Source organism: Carassius carassius, chromosome 7 (genome assembly GCF_963082965.1).
Source record: "Carassius carassius chromosome 7, fCarCar2.1, whole genome shotgun sequence".
NCBI lineage: Eukaryota > Metazoa > Chordata > Actinopteri > Cypriniformes > Cyprinidae > Carassius > Carassius carassius.
In genome coordinates this window covers 7,355,745-7,374,252 of record NC_081761.1, presented here as the reverse complement: position 1 = coordinate 7,374,252, position 18,508 = coordinate 7,355,745, and the positions used below count along the sequence as shown (strand labels likewise).

The 18,508-nt window shown below is 36.4% G+C and overlaps 1 protein-coding gene across 1 annotated transcript in view; it reads left to right on the top strand.

The window, feature by feature from the left end:
* dmd (dystrophin) overlaps nt 1-18,508 on the top strand; it is a 108,634-nt gene that overhangs the window by 15,034 nt on the left and 75,092 nt on the right. Inside the window, exons 8-20 of the mRNA XM_059553680.1 lie at nt 250-428; nt 796-930; nt 3,295-3,486; nt 6,070-6,251; nt 6,368-6,518; nt 6,594-6,713; nt 8,626-8,727; nt 8,956-9,063; nt 11,589-11,768; nt 11,996-12,168; nt 13,163-13,286; nt 16,403-16,490; nt 16,846-17,087. Of these exons, the coding sequence (XP_059409663.1) occupies nt 250-428; nt 796-930; nt 3,295-3,486; nt 6,070-6,251; nt 6,368-6,518; nt 6,594-6,713; nt 8,626-8,727; nt 8,956-9,063; nt 11,589-11,768; nt 11,996-12,168; nt 13,163-13,286; nt 16,403-16,490; nt 16,846-17,087 (1,976 nt within the window). The remainder of the gene's footprint in view (nt 1-249; nt 429-795; nt 931-3,294; nt 3,487-6,069; nt 6,252-6,367; nt 6,519-6,593; nt 6,714-8,625; nt 8,728-8,955; nt 9,064-11,588; nt 11,769-11,995; nt 12,169-13,162; nt 13,287-16,402; nt 16,491-16,845; nt 17,088-18,508) is intronic.

Genomic DNA, 18,508 nt, shown 5'->3' with positions numbered 1-18,508 from the left:
TACATGCAACCTTGGTGAGCATAAGAGATTTCTTTCAAAACAAGTAAAAATAATTTTTTTTAGCAATCCTAAACTTAGTAGTACACAGACAACATTCTTTTAAATACAAAGCAATGTTTGCAGAGATCTTCTGCTTGTCACATTCATCTAAGACTCTAATAATCTCACATATGTCTCCTCTAGCAGTTAGATTAATTAAGTCAATTAAGTCATTGCTTAACTCATGGGCATATCTTTTCGCCATCGCAGATGTTGCTACAGCTATTCCAGATAAGAAATCCATCATTATGTACGTCACCTCCCTGTTCCAAGTGCTGCCCCATGGCGTGAGCATGGAGGCCATCCAAGAGGTGGAGACCCTCCCTCGAGCTACAGTAACCAAGGAGGAGCACTTCCTCTTTCAAACCCAACAGCGTTACTCCCAGCAGGTCAGAGGAACACTCACTCATAGACACGCACAGTTTTGAACAGTGTGCAGTAATTGTAATGCATGGACCCATTATCTCTGGCGCCACATACGTCTAATGTGAAAGCCTGAGACTTCTCTGGTTTCAAAAAGGTTTTCAGACGTTCTCGGGATGTCGAATGCACCTCTATCTCGTCAACACACTTTGCCAGCTGACATTGAATTATGTTTTGTAATTTGTGATCTAATTTTGCCTCTCTGCATTCCATGTCCTCATCGTCCTTCTCACTGCCATATCCAGCTCTTTGCTCCATCACTCAACTCTCAATATTTCCTTCTATTTTTTGTTTACTTATTTCAGTCTTTCTTGTCTTCTGTACCGCTCTTAGATTACAGTCAGTGTGGCCCAGAGTCGTGTACGCAGCCCGTCTCCCTCCTGTAAGCCTCGTTTCAAAAGCTATGCCTTCACTCAAGCTGCCTACGTCAAGACACCTGAACAGCAGAGGAAGTTCCTCACCTCACAGGTTGGTCATTGTTGACAGCTGGTATTCCATATCATTGCCAGGCATTGTAGTTTGTTTTTAGTGTAAACATCCTTAGACTGATATCGGTCACATTTTGTCACATTTAAAAAAAGCTTGTTCCAAATGTATTGTATTGGCCTGGCAGACAGCAAAACTGGGAAAACGAAGAAAGGGACCTGAGGGATGTTTCAGAGACTTGAGTGTGGGCTTTTTTGACTTTAAGTATGGAACCTATCACCTGCACAGCACAACCCAACACAAACACAAAAAATAATAGTATTGTGAGCCCCATTCACATTTTCTTTGGAAAATGTAATAATCTGCTTTATTGTGTAGTATTTAAAAATGCAAACATTGAATATGTAACATTGTGTGTTCCTGAGATACTTTTATCTACATTATGCAACTCTGTTTGCCCAAATTCCTGTTTTAACTTCCAGTCTAGTTGATGGAACACTAGACTGACTTAGAAGAAAATGTGAGTGGTGCTTCTGAAAACAGTGTTTTCATGTGTTATTTTTAATTTAAACTAAAACCATTAAAAATTGAGCATTGCTTTAGTTCAGGCAGGTCACATCAGTTAAACTTACATCAGCTGACAGTCAGCTGTGCCTGACATGTACCAATCCAGTTTTGACACCTATCACACCGGTCTATTTAAATCCCCATTCAGCCTGGTTCACACCACCACATCTAACTCCCCCTCTATCCCCAAATCAGCTTGAACCTGTATTATAATCTGATATCTGTTTGCGATTGATCTTTTATTTTTCAGCTTTACGGTAAATTACATTGCATTTTGCCCTGTTTACAACAAACTTCTGTTAAACTGTGAACTGTAGTATATGTATGCATGATTACTGGATCATTTCTGTTACCCCAGGGGGGTTGACTTGCTGCTCTCCTCACTCTGTCCAGGCATGGCTGCATGGACAGGCACGTAGACTTTTTCCAGAGCAGAACCATACAGCCAATACTAATTGTATGCATCATTATTATAATAGATATACATTTGTCAAAAGTGGTCTTGACTGAATTTACATTTGGAGATTGAAATAAAGCTGAAAAAAAACCATGTAAATAAAAACCTAACTGTAAAAAAAACTTACTGAAATGTGTTTAATTTGAAGGACTAAAATATAAATAAATAAATATGTGTGTGTGTGTGTGTGTGAAATATGACAATAAAAGCTCATTAAAAATATTAATAATAGTATATAATTAATATTATACACGCCGGGAAGTCGTGGCGTAATGGTTAGAGAGTCGGACTCCCAATCGAAAGGTTGTGAGTTCGAGTCCCGGGCTGGCAGGAATTGTAGGTGGGGGGAGTGCATGTACAGTTCTCTCTCCACCTTCAATACCACGACTTAGGTGCCCTTGAGCAAGGCATCGAACCCCCAACTGCTCCCCGGGCGCCGCAGCATAAATGGCTGCCCACTGCTCCGGGTGTGTGTTCACAGTGTGTGTGTGTGTTCACTGCTCTGTGTGTGTGCACTTCGGATGGGTTAAATGCAGAGCACAAATTCTGAGTATGGGTCACCATACTTGGCTGAATGTCACGTCACTTTTCTTTTTTTTTTTTTTTCTTTTTTTTTATATAATTAATACTTAAAATAACACTGATATAAAACTCTTGGGTGTTGTGGCTGGCTGCCAAAACTTTGTTATGTGGGTGTGAAAGTATTCTGAGTGTTTTTTAACATATTGTTGTGGGTAGTTTCTAGGTGCTTAGTCACCCTAAGGATATTTTGGTCCCCAAGATATGACTCAAATCTCTTCGTTACTGTCAGTCTTTGGGATTTTTTTTTTTTGCTTGGTCGGTCAGATGAAAATTGTAGGCTGAAGGTTGCTTAGAAAAAGCTCTTCTCGACAAGCTGTGTAAGTTATTGCCCACGCCGCAAATTGTATGACAAGTTATACATTGATTCGAATACTTATGGTTAGGAATTTGTAGAAATATGAGCAATACCATAAGCACCAGTAACAAACCTTGTGCTAAATAACTCAACAACATGAGGCCCCTCACAATCTTCAAATTCAATCTGAAAACACCCTGATATTATCAGTCAACCAGTGCATCCACTAAAGCACATAGGAGGGCAGAGGGTATTTCCCAAAGCATGGGAAAGAAAATTAGAAGGCTAACTTTAAAGATCACCCAGCTTTTGAGGATGAAACAGCCAAAACTCTACGGGCTTTAGCGATGCACGTGTGTACCCATGATTAGCCAACAACTCCTACCGCCTCATTGCCCAAATGCTCTTTAGGCAAGTTTTGATTTAATGACAAAACTCGATGTTTTTATTATTTTTAAATCTGTACATCATCTAACCAATTTGTCTCTTGTCTATCTGCCTGCAGTCTCCAGACAAGCCCGATGAACTGCAACCGTCCCCCAGTCCCTTGCCACAGGGGCTAAATGAGCTGGAAAGCTACCAGAGTGCCCTGGAGGAGGTCCTGACCTGGCTGCTCTCCGCGGAGGACGGCTTGCAACTACAGCCACCCATCTCCTCTTTTGTGGATGAAGTCAAAGAGCAGTTTCACACCCATGAGGTAATTTGCTAGTTTGTGTTTTAAAGCTTTTGAGGTGAAAGTAGATTCGCGTGTTGATGATTCTGCTGGCCTCAGGTCATATTTTTCTCAGTTGGTGATGTATTGTTTGAAAAAATTGGCATTAATTTAAATTTTTTAATGTACCACTAGAATAATGATTAAAGTTTGATTTATGTACTTATTAGAATATTTACCTGGATTTTGGTTGAAAAGTTAAATGTTGAAAAGTTGGCATGAAATGAAAGTTTTCTGATCTTATTGTAAACCATTCATCCAAGATTGTTTACATTTTTTTTTTGCACTTAAGATGTAATTTCTTGTAATCTTCCCGTAAAACAAATTCTTTCTGTTGACATATGTCTGACTCCTCCAGTCATTTAGACTGCCTTTGAAAAACCAACTTTCATTAAAATTACATTTAATCAACAACCAATGGATAGAACCAAGAACCCTACATTTATAACTTTTTCGACAATTCGTTTTACTCTGATGTACTCTATGCCACAATAAGGAAGGAAAGATCTGTTGCTAATTAATTTGTCACAAATTCTGCCTTCATATGTTGGAAGGCTCCTTTTTGAGGAAATGGGCACGTGAACAGTTAACAATTTTGCAAAATTGTGAAAACTCTTTGGACCATCTAAACTTCAGGCTTCCAAATTTCCAAGTGTGAATCATGTGTAAGGAGGAAGCTATGGCTTAACTATAATGAATTGCTAATGTTGACTGTGCAGTATAGTTTATTTAGTGTTTAGAATTTTGTGTCCCTGAAACCAAATTATCACGTAATAATGCAGTGCTTCTGCTGAATTGAAAAATAATAAGCATAAGTTATAAATTAGTTTTGTTCCTGCATTAAACAAGTTTCCTGTCTTCAGTAGGGGTAAAAGAGAAAAAAAAAAACATGAAATTGGCACTTTTTTTCTGAAGTCGCACCAAAAATCACATGAATCCACATCAAGTCTCACTTATGAGGTCAGAGCTTATAAGAAGCATCTTTTCAGTAGGACTAATACACAGTTGTCGTGTTAGGTTACTGGTTCAGAGCAAAAACAATTTGAATGCTCAAAGACAGTGTTGTCATTTCCTGTCTTTTTAGCGTTAGCAGACTATATTCCCTTTAGAGGTGATCTGGAAATTACTATGAAGGCTAGCTGTATTTGTTGTGATTTCTTGAGCTTTAGCTGCCATATGGCAGTTTTGGATTCCCACATAAGCTCCTATGATACGACTTTTGCCCAAAGTTGAAGACCATACAGAAAAGTATAAGTCCAGGCTGTCCTCTTACAGCATTTCTTCTTCATACATTTTGCATGTTGCTCTAAAAATCACAACTTCCCATACACTTTAGATTTTGTGTATAAAGTTACATTTAAGTCTGTATTGTCCCAGAAATGCTCTTCAGTTGACACATCTATATATGTTGATTCAGTATTTGACATCTGGTCAATATAAGGCTGATGTTTTACACTTGTGTGAGACGTATAGGAATGGCTCTAAATTTGGACAGGTGATTAATTTCCTCAAAAATAACTTTGAACCCAAAGGGTGAAGGATGCTGTCTAAAAGTTTTGGAACTAAGATGTATTGTTCAAGAAGTTACGGGCTGTTATTATTAACTTGGATGTTCATATGCCCCCCGTGTTTACAGTCTCTGAATAAATCCGATTTCTCCATTCGTGACAGATGGTAATTATAAGTGTTTCCCCTCAGTTCCATATTCCAACATCTTTTAGAATGGTTGGTCTGGGAGTCAAAGGACCGAACTGAGCCTTGCATGGGTGTGAATTGAAAAGTTATCTGGGGATATTAAATGACTGCGAGAATGGCATGATATAATGAGTGAAAAAACTCATTGAGGGAAGTGTTAAGTATGAAAACAGATGTAAAGAGAGATTTTTTTTAGATGACAGTGCAAAGAAACAGTGACGTTAAGAGTTTTTAAACTCTTTATTGTCATATTATATTATAAGCATACTCTTTATTTGTTGATAGATCTGCAGTGATGGAAGCATGCAGTTTTTTAGAAGGTTTTAAGAATTTTCTGTTTTGTAGTCAATGTTTAACGCCATTTACAGTGTACATGGACTGTGTTTAATACATTTTTAAATATATATGTAAAATTTTAAACTACTGTTCTAAAGTTTGGGGTTATTAAATGTTTTTAAAGGAGTCTATAAATGCTCTTAATTTCTAACGACTTTTTATATTTCTAATTCAATATAGGCTATAAAATGTAATTTATTCCTGTGATGGTAAAGCTGAATTTTTTTTTTACATAATTTCTCCACTCTTCAGTGTCACATTATCCTTCAGAGCTCATTCTAAAATGCTAATTTCGTGCTCAAGAAACATTTCTTATAAATGTTGAAAGTAATATTTTTGTAGAAACAGTGATGCATTTTTCTTTGAAGAAATGAAAATGTAAAAGAACAGCATTTATTTGGAATGGAAGTTTGTAATAATGAATAAGTCTTTACTGTCACATTGGATCAATTTGTTGCATTCTTGCTGAATTGTTTTCTTAAAAAAAAAAAATCTTACTGATGTATATCATATACATGTCTGTTTATGTCTGTCCAGGGCTACATGGTGGAGTTAACGTCTCATCAGGGCAGCGTGGGCCGGGTTCTCAAAGCAGGAAGTGTGTTGTTGTCTAGAGGGCAGCTGACTGATGATGAAGAGAGGGAGGTGCGGGAACAGATGAATCTGCTCAACTCTCGCTGGGAACATCTGCGTGTAGCCAGTATGGAGAGACAGAGCAGGTGGTCACATGTTTGCACGATAAGCCTTTACCCAGGAATATAAACCTGTCACTCTTTACAGAAAGACCTTTGCTATTTACAATGTTCGTATAACTGATGTTTTTTAACATATATAGGCTTCATGAGGTTTTGATGGACCTGCAGCACCAGCAGCTAAAGCAGCTCTCTGATTGGCTGGATACAACCGAAACTCGAATTAAAAGAATGGGAGCACAGCCTTTAGGACCTGAACTTGATGACATAAAGCGACAAATTGAAGAGCAAAAAGTATGTACTGTAATTTTCTGTGGCTTGTTGTTAAAAAAAAAAACCAAATAACTAAAGACATAATTGTCCCTACAGCTCTTACAGGAAGATCTGGAGCTGGAGCAAGTGCGAGTGAACTCTCTGACTCATATGGTGGTGGTAGTAGATGAGAACAGTTGTGATGGGGCCACTGCAGCCTTGGAAGAAAAACTGCAGGTAAATGTTGTCATTGATTTGCCCAAGCAAAACAGTGTTAGGCCCCGATTAAACCAAACTTGTTTTTTAGGCCTGAAAACATGAGATGCAATGCACTGCATTTTTTTTGGTGACTTAAAAAAAAAAAAAACAGTGCTAGGCAACCATCAAATCAGCTGTCCTGTCAGTTTAATAAAAGGATTATAGCGTGAGTGCTTTAAAATGTTTTTTTGCTGTTAAGTAAACTGCCATATAATATAGAAATTTTTGGATAAAACTTTAATATTCTTAAATACCAAAAAGTAAAACAAGTAAACATTCAACATGACTAATATCCTGTTGGGTAGACTATGCATGTTGAAATATCAATGCAAAAAAAAAGTATGTAAATATATTAAAGCAATCTATTGTATTTTTGAAGTGCGTGCTAGATTAAAATGAACTGTGAGTAAAAAAAAAAACAAAACAAAAAACAAGATTTATTTTAAGAAAATACTCAAACCAATATGGCTGGCAAATATAATACAACATAACATGCTATAAATATTCATGTGTATTTAATTTCCTATTTGCTGTTCCTTCATTGGGCGGAGGTAACATTTATTAGTTAAATGAGTACAGTATTAGCTGATTGACCTGTTAAATCTAAAAACACTACAACTATCACAAAATATTAAAAAAAAAAACATAAAAAAAAACAATCGTAGAAAACTTCTCCTCCATCATTGCAGTCTTTCTTAGCAATGGTAAACCTTTGTCACCACAATGGAAGGCCCACCTCTCCATTCATTCGATTGGACAATAAACCGCAAATGGCATTGGATGCTTTTCCGCCCAGAGTAGCTTTTTTTTAACTTCAGGCGCTCCGAGCACTCCTGCAAAAATGCGCGGCGCAGCAGGCGGCTAAAACGCAAGGTGCCCGGGGAACATAAACAGAGCGCAAATTTGACTCAAAAAACAAACAATTCTAAAAAGGCGCCTCTCACTGCAAAAAAATGTATTCTGTATGATCGGGGCCTTAGGATTAATATTCTATAATAAACCAAACTATGCCTGGCTAAATTCATGCTGTTAATGTCTGGGATTGACATCCACATTTATCTAGAGGTGTAAGTCTTGAAAAGTTCTATTCACACATCAGTTTACAACAGATTCTTGAATACTGTCTGTATGAATGTGCAACTCAAGTCAAGCCTGTATTCCATTTTATACTTTCACCTATAAGCTTAGCGATAATGACTAAAGTAAATATCAAATATGCAGATGTCCAAACTGCATTTGACACAACACAATTTCAGTTGAGGCACAGTGGATATAAAATCTTAATTGTGATCCTTCATTGATGTTTGGTTTGTTGGGATAGGACAATATTTGGCTGAGATACAACTATTTGAAAAATCTGGAATCTGACGGTGCAAAAAAAAAAAATTTGAAAATCGCCTTTAAAGTTTTTCAAATGAAGTTCTTAGCAATGCATATGACTAATCAAAAATTAAGTTTACAGAAGAAAATGTACAAAATAGCTTCATGGAACATGATCTTAATTAATGATTTTTGGCATGAAATAAAAATCAATCATTTTGACCCATACAATGTATTGCTGGCTATTGCTACCAATATACCCTTGCTACTTTTGACTGGTTTTGTGGTCCAGGGTCACAATTAAGTGGCAACAGCTTTTATACCATAGATAGGCCACAGTTTCACACTGTATAATGTAACAGACAACCAAGTGTGGTTACAGAATGAGGTTGCCACTCCTGTAAATAACTAAAATGTGTCAGAATGAAACTACATTAATTAATCAAATACAGGCCTGACAACCATAACCACAGCCCTAAGGTCTGACCGGTTGTTTGGACCAAATAACTGTGGTATAATGTTTTGTTAACTTGAATGGGTTTTTCTTAACTGCTCTGCTTTACTTACACAGAACCTTGGGGAACGATGGGCAGCGATCTGCAAATGGACTGAAGAGCGTTGGATCCTTCTTCAAAAGATCCTGCTGTGCTGGCAGCATTTCTCTGAGGAGCAGGTACTGAATCCTTTACAATGCATTTAGCAGCTCTCAAAATGCCTTTTGAATCCTGCCTGTTAAATGACTATAATGAGAGCATGTCTGGGGAAACATAAATGGTTTGAAGACCTCTTTTCTCAAGAGAGACAGGGCGATAACATCACCAGAGCTCAAAAGAAACAGGAAAAGCAGCAGTGCAGAACACATCTCACAATCTCCCTTTAATCCGCTGTGCTTGTTTTATAGCTGCTGTTTGATTCTTGGCTGACTCAGAAGGAGGAGTTAGTGCAGACTATCCAAAGCAGCGGTACAAATGACCCAAATGAAGTGGCCGCCAACCTAAGGAAGCTTGCCGTAAGTGGCCACACATAATCCAAACTCACTGGAGCATTTAGTCAACCATACTTTGCATGATTAACAATCAAGTCCTGGTGGATAAAATCAAGTACTTTGAATTTTTTCCCCTTGTTGAATATGCTGCATGACATGTAAAATGTTCATGTTACAGAAGTAAAATGAGTTTCGAATGACGTTTTATGTTGAAATCCTTTGTAATGGGTTTGAAATAAGGCCTTTTTTTAGTGATGCAACACATTTCCCAGCCAGCATTAGATATTATGTAGCTCTGTTTTTCAAAGTTCTCATTGGTTGGCTGACTTTGAAGGTATAGTCTAACCAAAAATTTTGGATTTATTTTTGGATTTTGCTCCCATTCATGTCGTTTCATGCTTATACGACTTTAGTTTTTCTGTAGAGCAAGATATTTTAAAAATGTTTGTCACACTGACTTCTATAGTACAGACAAAAAAAAAAAAAATGGAGGCCCCTTCGTTACTATTGTTATGTCAGACAAGCCATGGTGCTCTTACGCTACACTTATGTTCTCACAAAGTGAAAAATACATTGTGGAACAAAGAGGAAACTGACAACACGCTGACAGACAAGACAGAGCAGGTTACTTTTGCTTTAATATTTTGACAATTTTTAAGAAACTATAAATACCCTTTTGTGGCTCTTTAATGTGTCGTAACAGATCGCGGTAGCGCCTGAGTTCAAGCGGCACGTGACCCAATCATCTCTTCCTCTTTACTAGTTATAGCACAAAATAAACATGAAGGAACATCAGAAGGTATCTCGTTTCAACAGCGGAAAGATGTCAGTACCTACTTTTTCAAGTTCAAGTCCACTGACATTAATCTACTCTCCGGTTTGGTTTGTTTGTCGGACAAAAATTGTCTTTCAAACTCCCTGCGAAGGGTCAATTGTTTGGTTACCAACATTCTTCAAAATATCTTCTTTTGTGTTGTTCAGGATGACGTGAGGGCAGGTAAATGATGACAGAATATAATTTCTGCCCTGGACTATTCCTTACGGATTTCCATATTTTCTGACTTCAGAGGGACGACCATAGATGACCTTTAGGGGGGGCGACCCATGTGATTTGCATAGATCCAATTTTTCTTTTTTTTCTTTTTGAGGGGGTGGTGTAGGTTGGTTACTGGATGATGATTGAGATCATGCAAATGGCCTTAAGCTATTACCTAAATAAATTGGGAAAAGAAACATCATGGACAGAATGGTCCTGAGAGCGCTGTACGAGCTTGCGGCGCCATCTGCAGGACAGTTCAAAGCACTCAAATGATTTAAAGAGCCAAACGCTAGTAAAATCAGCGCTGAAACGTGTGACTCCACCCGGAGACTTTTATGAATGGCGGTTAGAATTTGAGATTGCTTAGTACTGTCAAAAGATTCCCAAAGGTGTTGTGATGTGATGTGATTAAATAATAAGCTTTATGTAGTCTGACGCGCTACATGTCTGCTGTTACAGTACTGTTTAGTTTCGATTCACTGTTAGTCCTAGCTGTGCTTGCCTTGGTTTGAGCTGCTTCATTTTATTTGCATTTGGGAACGCAACATCCGTCATTAGAAACGTTTATAAATATGTTGTTGTTTACAGAGAGAAGTTTCAGTGTCACATAATCCTTCAGAAACATTTTTGATTATTATCAATGTTAAAAACAGTTTTGCTGCTTAATATTTGGAAACAATGATACCACTCAAACATTTGTATAAGATTAAAAAAAAGAGAGAGAAATTAATAATTTTATTCATCATGCATGAAAGTGACAATAGTGAGTGAATACATCTAAAATTATTAATAAATGCATTAACAAATGTAATTAATATATTTGATAAAGGCAAATAAATGCTGTTCGTTACACCTTATATTTATCCAAAAACCCTGAAAAATAAAGTGTATTACCATTTCCACACAAAATATGAAGCAGCAAAAAAATTTAAACATTGGTAATAATCAGAAATGTTTCTTCAGAGTCAAATAAATTTTAATGATTTCTAAAAGATTGTGACACTAACAACTGGAGTAGTGATTAAGAAAATTCTGCTTTGCATCACAGGAATAGCATTACCTTTTATAATATATTAGAATATATTAAAATTGAAACCTTTTTTGTATTTGTAATAATATTTAAAGATATTTATGATTTTTTTTTATTACATAAACTCAGCCTTGATGAGCAGAAGATAGTTATTTCATAATCATTAATAATTGTAATGTTTCCAAGTTTTTGGCAGGTACTTTAAAAATAATAACAATTCTATCTATTTTACTATAATATTTAATTGTACTTTATTATAATATAATATTATATTGTTGTCATGGTTATTAAATGCTACTTTTTATTTTTTACAGGACAGTATGTATTCTTACAATATAAGATATATCTTTTAATGTGCTAAAATATATATATTTAATGATGAGTGCTGGGTTGTGGCTTGGGGCGTGGCCAGATTTTCCTTCTTTTTTTTGTCTCTAGCTAATCACATGCCTGATTTCAGAATTTAACTTCGTTCCTCAGATTTTAAAAGCAGACATGGAGTTGAAAAGGCAAACCATGGACAAGCTTTGCTCCCTCGTTCAAGACCTACTTACCAACATTAAGAGCAAAGAGGCCGCTGGGAAACTAGAGGCAAAGCTGGAGAGGTTTGCTCAACGCTGGGACAAATTGGTACAGTCGCTTCATCTCACCAGCACCAAGGTGGTTATGCTAATGCGATTCCATATACTGTGTCTCATCTTTTCCGCAATACTGTTCCATCTATTTCCATTTCTCTCAGAATTTGATATGGCTTCCTGCATGGCCGTGCAATCACTCAGAATAAATAAAGCGCTCTCACTGTATCTAACTCTGTCTTTCATATGCACTCGAGAACTGGACTTCTGTACATTTACACGTGTCTTACAACTTTTGTCTTCAACTCTTAGTTTTCAACTATTGTCACCACATCCCAGTCGGAGCTTACGCATACAACCATGGCAACTGTCACCAAGGTGACCACGAACCAGAAAAAGATGGTGAAGCATACTAAGGAGGGCATGTCTACCCCTCCACCTCAGAAGAAGCGGCAGATTGTCGCTGATTCAGAACTGCGGAAAAGGTGAGCTTATACACCTCAGTTTTGTCACAGGTCACTAAATGTGGAGGACCAATTTATATGATCAAAAGCTTTTTTTTTGTGTGTGTGTGTGTGCTTTTTTGCTGTTATTAATGACACAGTTCAATACGTTTTATCTTGAATTGCAAACTCTATTTTAAGATTGTTGAAATAGATTGTAAAGCTAATTGTTAGAAAATAAAAATGAAATCAATTTTATGATTTTTATTTTTTTCCTGTGTTGATGTATTTCCAATTAAAACAGAAAGTTGTGATTGAGTATATTGAAGGGCTTGTATATTCTATTAATATCCAATTTTTCAGTACACTAGCTAGTGTGTAGATGGTGTCAAAGCCGAACTGTAAATCAACTGTGTCTACAACGGAAGATAGCAGCGTTGTGCAACGCACCACAAAAAATCTCCAACAGTAAACTGCTGCCTCGTTCTATTTATGATGTACTGACACAAAGTTCAAATGATTTGCAATGGTCGCTTTGCCATGTCCAGTGTAAACAGACTTTAGCTGGTGTGGCGCAACATGACAATTGTTGTGTCGGGTGTAGACACGGTGTAATTTTGAAGAAACACATTTTAAATAAATTAAATATTTATTTATCCATTCATCTATCCATCCATTTTCCAAATTTTGAATGAAGGTAATAGTTTAAGTAATACATGTAATTCTTGACCAAAAATTATCACCACTTTTTAACATGACACAAAAGTGAAATTTATCTTGTTTTAAATTCTTTATTTCTCAAGGGAATCTTTAGTTGTATTACATACAACATATTTGTTATAAAACAGGACAGAGATACTGATGAAGCTGCATGAGTTAAACATCACTTTCGAGTTTAGAAATGATGCTGAAAAACAAAGCCTCCAGTGAGGGGAAAATGCTAATCGATGCCCGAGTCCCAGCAATATTCAAATGACTAACAAACAAGCAAGAATAATTAATTTGTTTTGCTGTTATCTCATCAATTTCCCTACAGATTTGATGTGGACTTCACTGAAATTCACAGTTTTATGACTCGGTCAGAGGCTGTTTTGCAAAATCCAGAGTTCTCAGTCTCCCGTAAGGAAGGCAGTGTGGCAGACCTCTATGAGAAAGTTCTGGTATGGCTACATTAACATGTTTATTTCATGTGTAGTGAACATATATTAGACTTTAGAATGTTTTGAACTTTAATAATATATATATATATATATATATATATAGGGCTGGGCGATATACAAAAAAAAATTATATCTCGATATTCGATATATATCTCGATATGTTTGCATTTGCATTTAAATAATAAAAAATAAAACATGATTTTCTTTTGCCCATTAAAAAAAAAAAAAAAAAAAAAAACTATTTAGATTAAACAGCTAATTTAAGCAGTTAAAAAATCTAGACCAAGAGATCACTTACTGCCAGAGGTGGAAAGAGTACAAAAATATTCTACTCAAGTAAAAGTACCATTACATTAATGAAATTTTACTTAAGTACAAGTAAAAGTACCAGTCTAAAAATCAACTCAAGTAAAAGTAAAAAGTAGCTCATTTAAAATTTACTCAGAGTAAAAATTACTTAGTTACATTTTAACAGTGGGAGGGAGTCAAAAATGGGACAGGCCAAGGTTGTCAAACTCAGTTCCTGGAGGGCCACAGTCCTGCACAGTTTAGATATAACCCTAATTAAACACACCTGATCCAGCTAATCTAATCATTTAGGTTTATTTGAAAACTACATGATATGTGTGCTGGAGTAGGGTTAGAACTAAACTCTGCAAGGCTACGGCCCTCCAGGAACTGAGTTTGACACCCCTGGGATAGGTCTATTAATCTCAAACTAGTTGTTTTTAATTAAAGGAATCAGTTATTTAGAATAATAAAACATTTGGGCTGTTACCAGGCAAATCAGTATCAACAAATTCATCTTTTAATGCAGAGGAAATGCAGAAGATTCATTGGAAGTGGCATTTAGATGTATTACACTGTTTAGTGCAGGACAAGAATGCATTTAACCTGCAGTTACAAATGCATGAATAATGTTTTGATATACAAGACATAAAATGTTGAATACTCATTTGAAATGATAAGAAATTAATTATTTAAAAAAATCAAAAGATACTTTAAATGTGAAATTAAAATGGCCAGTATGTGTCAGCAAGTCACTGTTAATAAGTGAGTCATTGCGATTGAACCGAATCATTTAAACGATTGATTCATTCAGGAACGAAACACTGTCACATTGCTCAGAGACGCAAAACTGTGCTTTGGTGGCTGTGTTTGGAATTATTTTCTGTTGTAGAAATAGAGTTAAAAAAGGCAATATGGTGTCTAAAACGCAAGTCTCTTAATTAACTTGTTTACTGAACTGTTATATATATGTATGTATATATTCATGATGATTTTTGGAGGAAAAGATGGCATTCTTTGTGTGATTTTGATTTAATATATGAAATTATATAAATATGTGAATTTTCTGCCCCTATATCTTCAATTTTGTGATCATTCTAAATGCATTTTAGGAGACTGAATCACACAGTGAAAGAACGCACTATAAATGCGCGCGCACATCATTAAAACAAAAATAGCACACTCCTCACCACGGTCTTTTTGGCTAATTTGTGCAAAACCTCTTGCTAAAATGTCAAAGCTTCATTTTAACCACCAATGCAACGATGCAATTATTTAGCTTACCTCTACATTCTTGCGAAGGGTTGATGTCTTGTCTAGATTTTATAAGCTGCTAGTTTGGTCTTCCTAGGCAAGTACAGCATACACAGCATAATAGAGTATAAATATGGCCAGGGGTTCACTTCATTTCCTTCGAGTTCAACTTCAGAATATGACGGGGTTTCGTTTTCAGCGGTGTCTGCACCACTAACGCCTGTTTTGTCCGTCTGCATCTTTCTTGTGATTTTAGTGCCAGTTTGCCCTCCTGCCCATTACTTACTGCCGTAGTTTCCAGGGAGCGATTTATTTTTTTTATTTTTATTTTTATTTTCTCAGTAATTAATGTGTTTTAAAATGTAGCGAAGTACAATACTTCAATCAAAATATACTTAATTAAAAGTAAAATTACAGATTTTAAAAATTACTTAAAAAAGTATTAGTACACAAAAAAGCTACTCAATTACAGTAACGCGAGTAAATGTAATTCGTTACTTTCCACCTCTGCTTACTGCTTTTTATTAAATGAATACATGTAGGCCTATATGTAACTGAAGCAGTGCAAATGAAGTAACAGTTACAGAAAGTGCATTTTTAAATAAGTTTTTAAGCTAAGAACACAAGTCTGTCAACTGTCTGTGGTTTTAAGAGAAGCTCTGTGGCATGAAACTACGTTCCTACTGACACTAAAAACCCTCTTAGATGGGGAGCTAGCACATAGCTATTTCTTATATATAAATATATATAAATGAATACCAAAGACTTTTGCATTCTCTCTGTCTATATTATGGAAACTGGTAAACATATCAGTGAAATTCCCCAATAGTAATTCCAAATGGCCATAGCCTATGTTTCTCTATTCAAACATCAGCGGTCGAGTAAGTGCATTTATTTTGCGATCACAAATGCAAACAATACAGTTGAAATCTCACGACAGAACACAGACCGGCTGAACGACGCTTTCATTAGATCGCTCAATTCCAGCTTGTTAGTGTTTTCAGATTATCGTCAGCGGCTCTTCCGCAATGAGAAGTGAGCACGTGCGCATGGTTGCCAGATTGCTTAAAATAGGCAAACACCGGTCAGAAAATGTATCCTTCTAACAGTGGAGCTCTGATTCGGAGATTTAAACTCTTGTTATCTGGCAACCGCTATCATTAAAGCTCTCGTAGCAGAGGGGCGTAGAGCAGTCAGCAGTTACAGGTTCCTTTTTTGGACATTCGGCGCGTTCTTTTGGGAAAGTATGCTTGAATTTGAAATATTCGATATTCCCGATATATTCAAATTGTACATCGTCGTCAAAATTATTCCGATATTATCGCTAATATTCGATATATCGCCCCGCCCTATATATATATATATATATATATATATATATATATATATATATATATATATATATATATATATATATATATATATATATATATTAATATATATATATATTAATTTATATTTTTTAAATTGTTATATTTAATGCGGAGTGTAAACTCAATTCTTAGAACATGTTAATGCTTTATAAAATGCATTTCATTAGTGTTTACTGTGTGCATCTTTCAATCTTTTTTGAGGCAATTGACAGGGAAAAAGCAGAAAAGTTCAGGAAGTTACAAGAAGCCACTCGTTCAGCCCAGGCTTTGGTGGATCAGCTCACTAGCGGTATACATGAATTCTAAGTGATTATTTTCATATGCACATTCATTTCAGTTCAAAAGTCTTGTAAACGCCCCTTGATTTTCAGTTGATGATCAGTCTTGCATAATTCAAAACTTGCCCTTGTTGTCTCTCACAAATATCCTCCATCTTATTTGGAAAGTAATAAGCTGCATTTTGCTGCTAATTAAAGTAATAAAATCCTGCATAATGTCAGCTTTATTAATAATAGATAGAGATGTACATCGATGGGACGTTTCCCAGCTATTTTGGAAGTCTAAAGCCTTTGCCAGCTTAATTGCCTCAAATGCTGTTTCAATATGCATGAGTCTCATTTGTCCTAATGGATCTTTCTCTAAAGATGGTCAGAATTCTGAGGACATCCAGCAGGCGGCTCAGCAGTTACGTGCTCGATGGGTCGACTTCTGCGATCTCCTGGCTGAAAGGCTGGCGTGGTTGGCCTACCAGACCAAAGTCCTGGCTTTCTACAGTCTCTTCCAGCAATTGGAGCAGGCTGTGGGAACCGCTGAGAACTGGCTGAAGGTGCAGTCGCCGCCTGCTTGTGAGCCAGAGCCTCTGAGGATTCAGCTGGAGCGTTGCAGGGTAACCACCAGTGTCTGTCCTCGTGCATGGGGTCTTGTTCCTTTGTGGATTTGTGTTTCAATGTGTGTCTGTTCTGTGTCCATATACAGGGCAAAGTCTGTCTTTTCCTGTGTCTGGCCAGGTAATGCCCTTTACCCACTGCATGTGTTCATCTGATCTCATGCAAAAAAAAAAAAAAACTTTTTATCATATTTGTCATCAACAAGACAAATAACCTTAAAAAAATGTTCTTGATCTTTTGAGATAAAAGAGCTTGATTTACTTGAAAACATACTATAACTTTTAGAATCTCCTCCACAACCTTATATGCATGTCCTTCCAAAGGATCCCAAGATTAGAAAAAGATTAGAAATGAGTTGATATTTTTAACAAAGTCCCTGAAGGTTTTTTTTTTTCTATCCACAACAACTACAACCACAGAAAATAGCAGTAAATTATAAATAATAAATAATGTTATATACAGTGTATATGTATAATGTAAAATCTACTCACCCTTTGACCATATAAGATGTAGATGAGTTTGTTGCTTCAGAATAGATTGGAGAAATGTTGTATTATATCACTTGCCATCAGAATGAGAGTTAAAAAAAGAAAAAAAAACACATCTAATTCACATTATTCTAACAATTAATGTCTTGTGAAGTGAAAAACTGAAAAAAAAAAAAAAAACCTTTGCTTCTGTCCAAAATCAACTACTGTATAATGCTTTCTCCATTGGAAAAAGTCAATCCCTTGATGTTCTTTGTATTTGTTTAGAACTGTTTTCACTTGTAAACTGTGCTTGATCTGTGCATATTTCTCTCCTGATTCAGAAAAGACTACTTTTTTGGAGAACGCAATTTTATGGATTAAGGCTTGTATTTTTAGCTGGAAGCAACGGATTGAAGTTAAAAACACTTGGGGCCCTAGAATACACCTGGCTCAGCGCAAGTGTGTTTGCTAATTTCAGTCCGGCACCGTTCACATTTTCCCGTCCAGCACCACGTCGCTTAATTAGCAAATGCATTTGCGTCCATTTGTGCGCCTATGGGCGGGTGGTCTAAAAAAGAGGTGTGTTCAGGCACATTGCTGGCCGCAATGCTATTTTAAGGAGCTGAAAATAGATTGCACTAGATGGATAGTCATTGCGTGTATTAGAATTAGGCTATCTATTTGCAATTCAGTCTATTACTACTTATAATGATGAATGAAATTGGCTAATTAATTAAACAATCGTGTCAATACACACACATATATATTAACTGACTCATCGTGCGGAGCTTTGGTGGATTCCTGCTTGTCCCGTAGATGATCTGCTCGCGCTTTAACTTCGCGCATGAGCAAATCGGTTTCTTCGCTTGAGAAGCATTCAGCTTTTCCGCCAACAAATTCCGCCATGTAAATAGCGATCAACCATGGCGCGAGCGCATCTCACTCCTAAA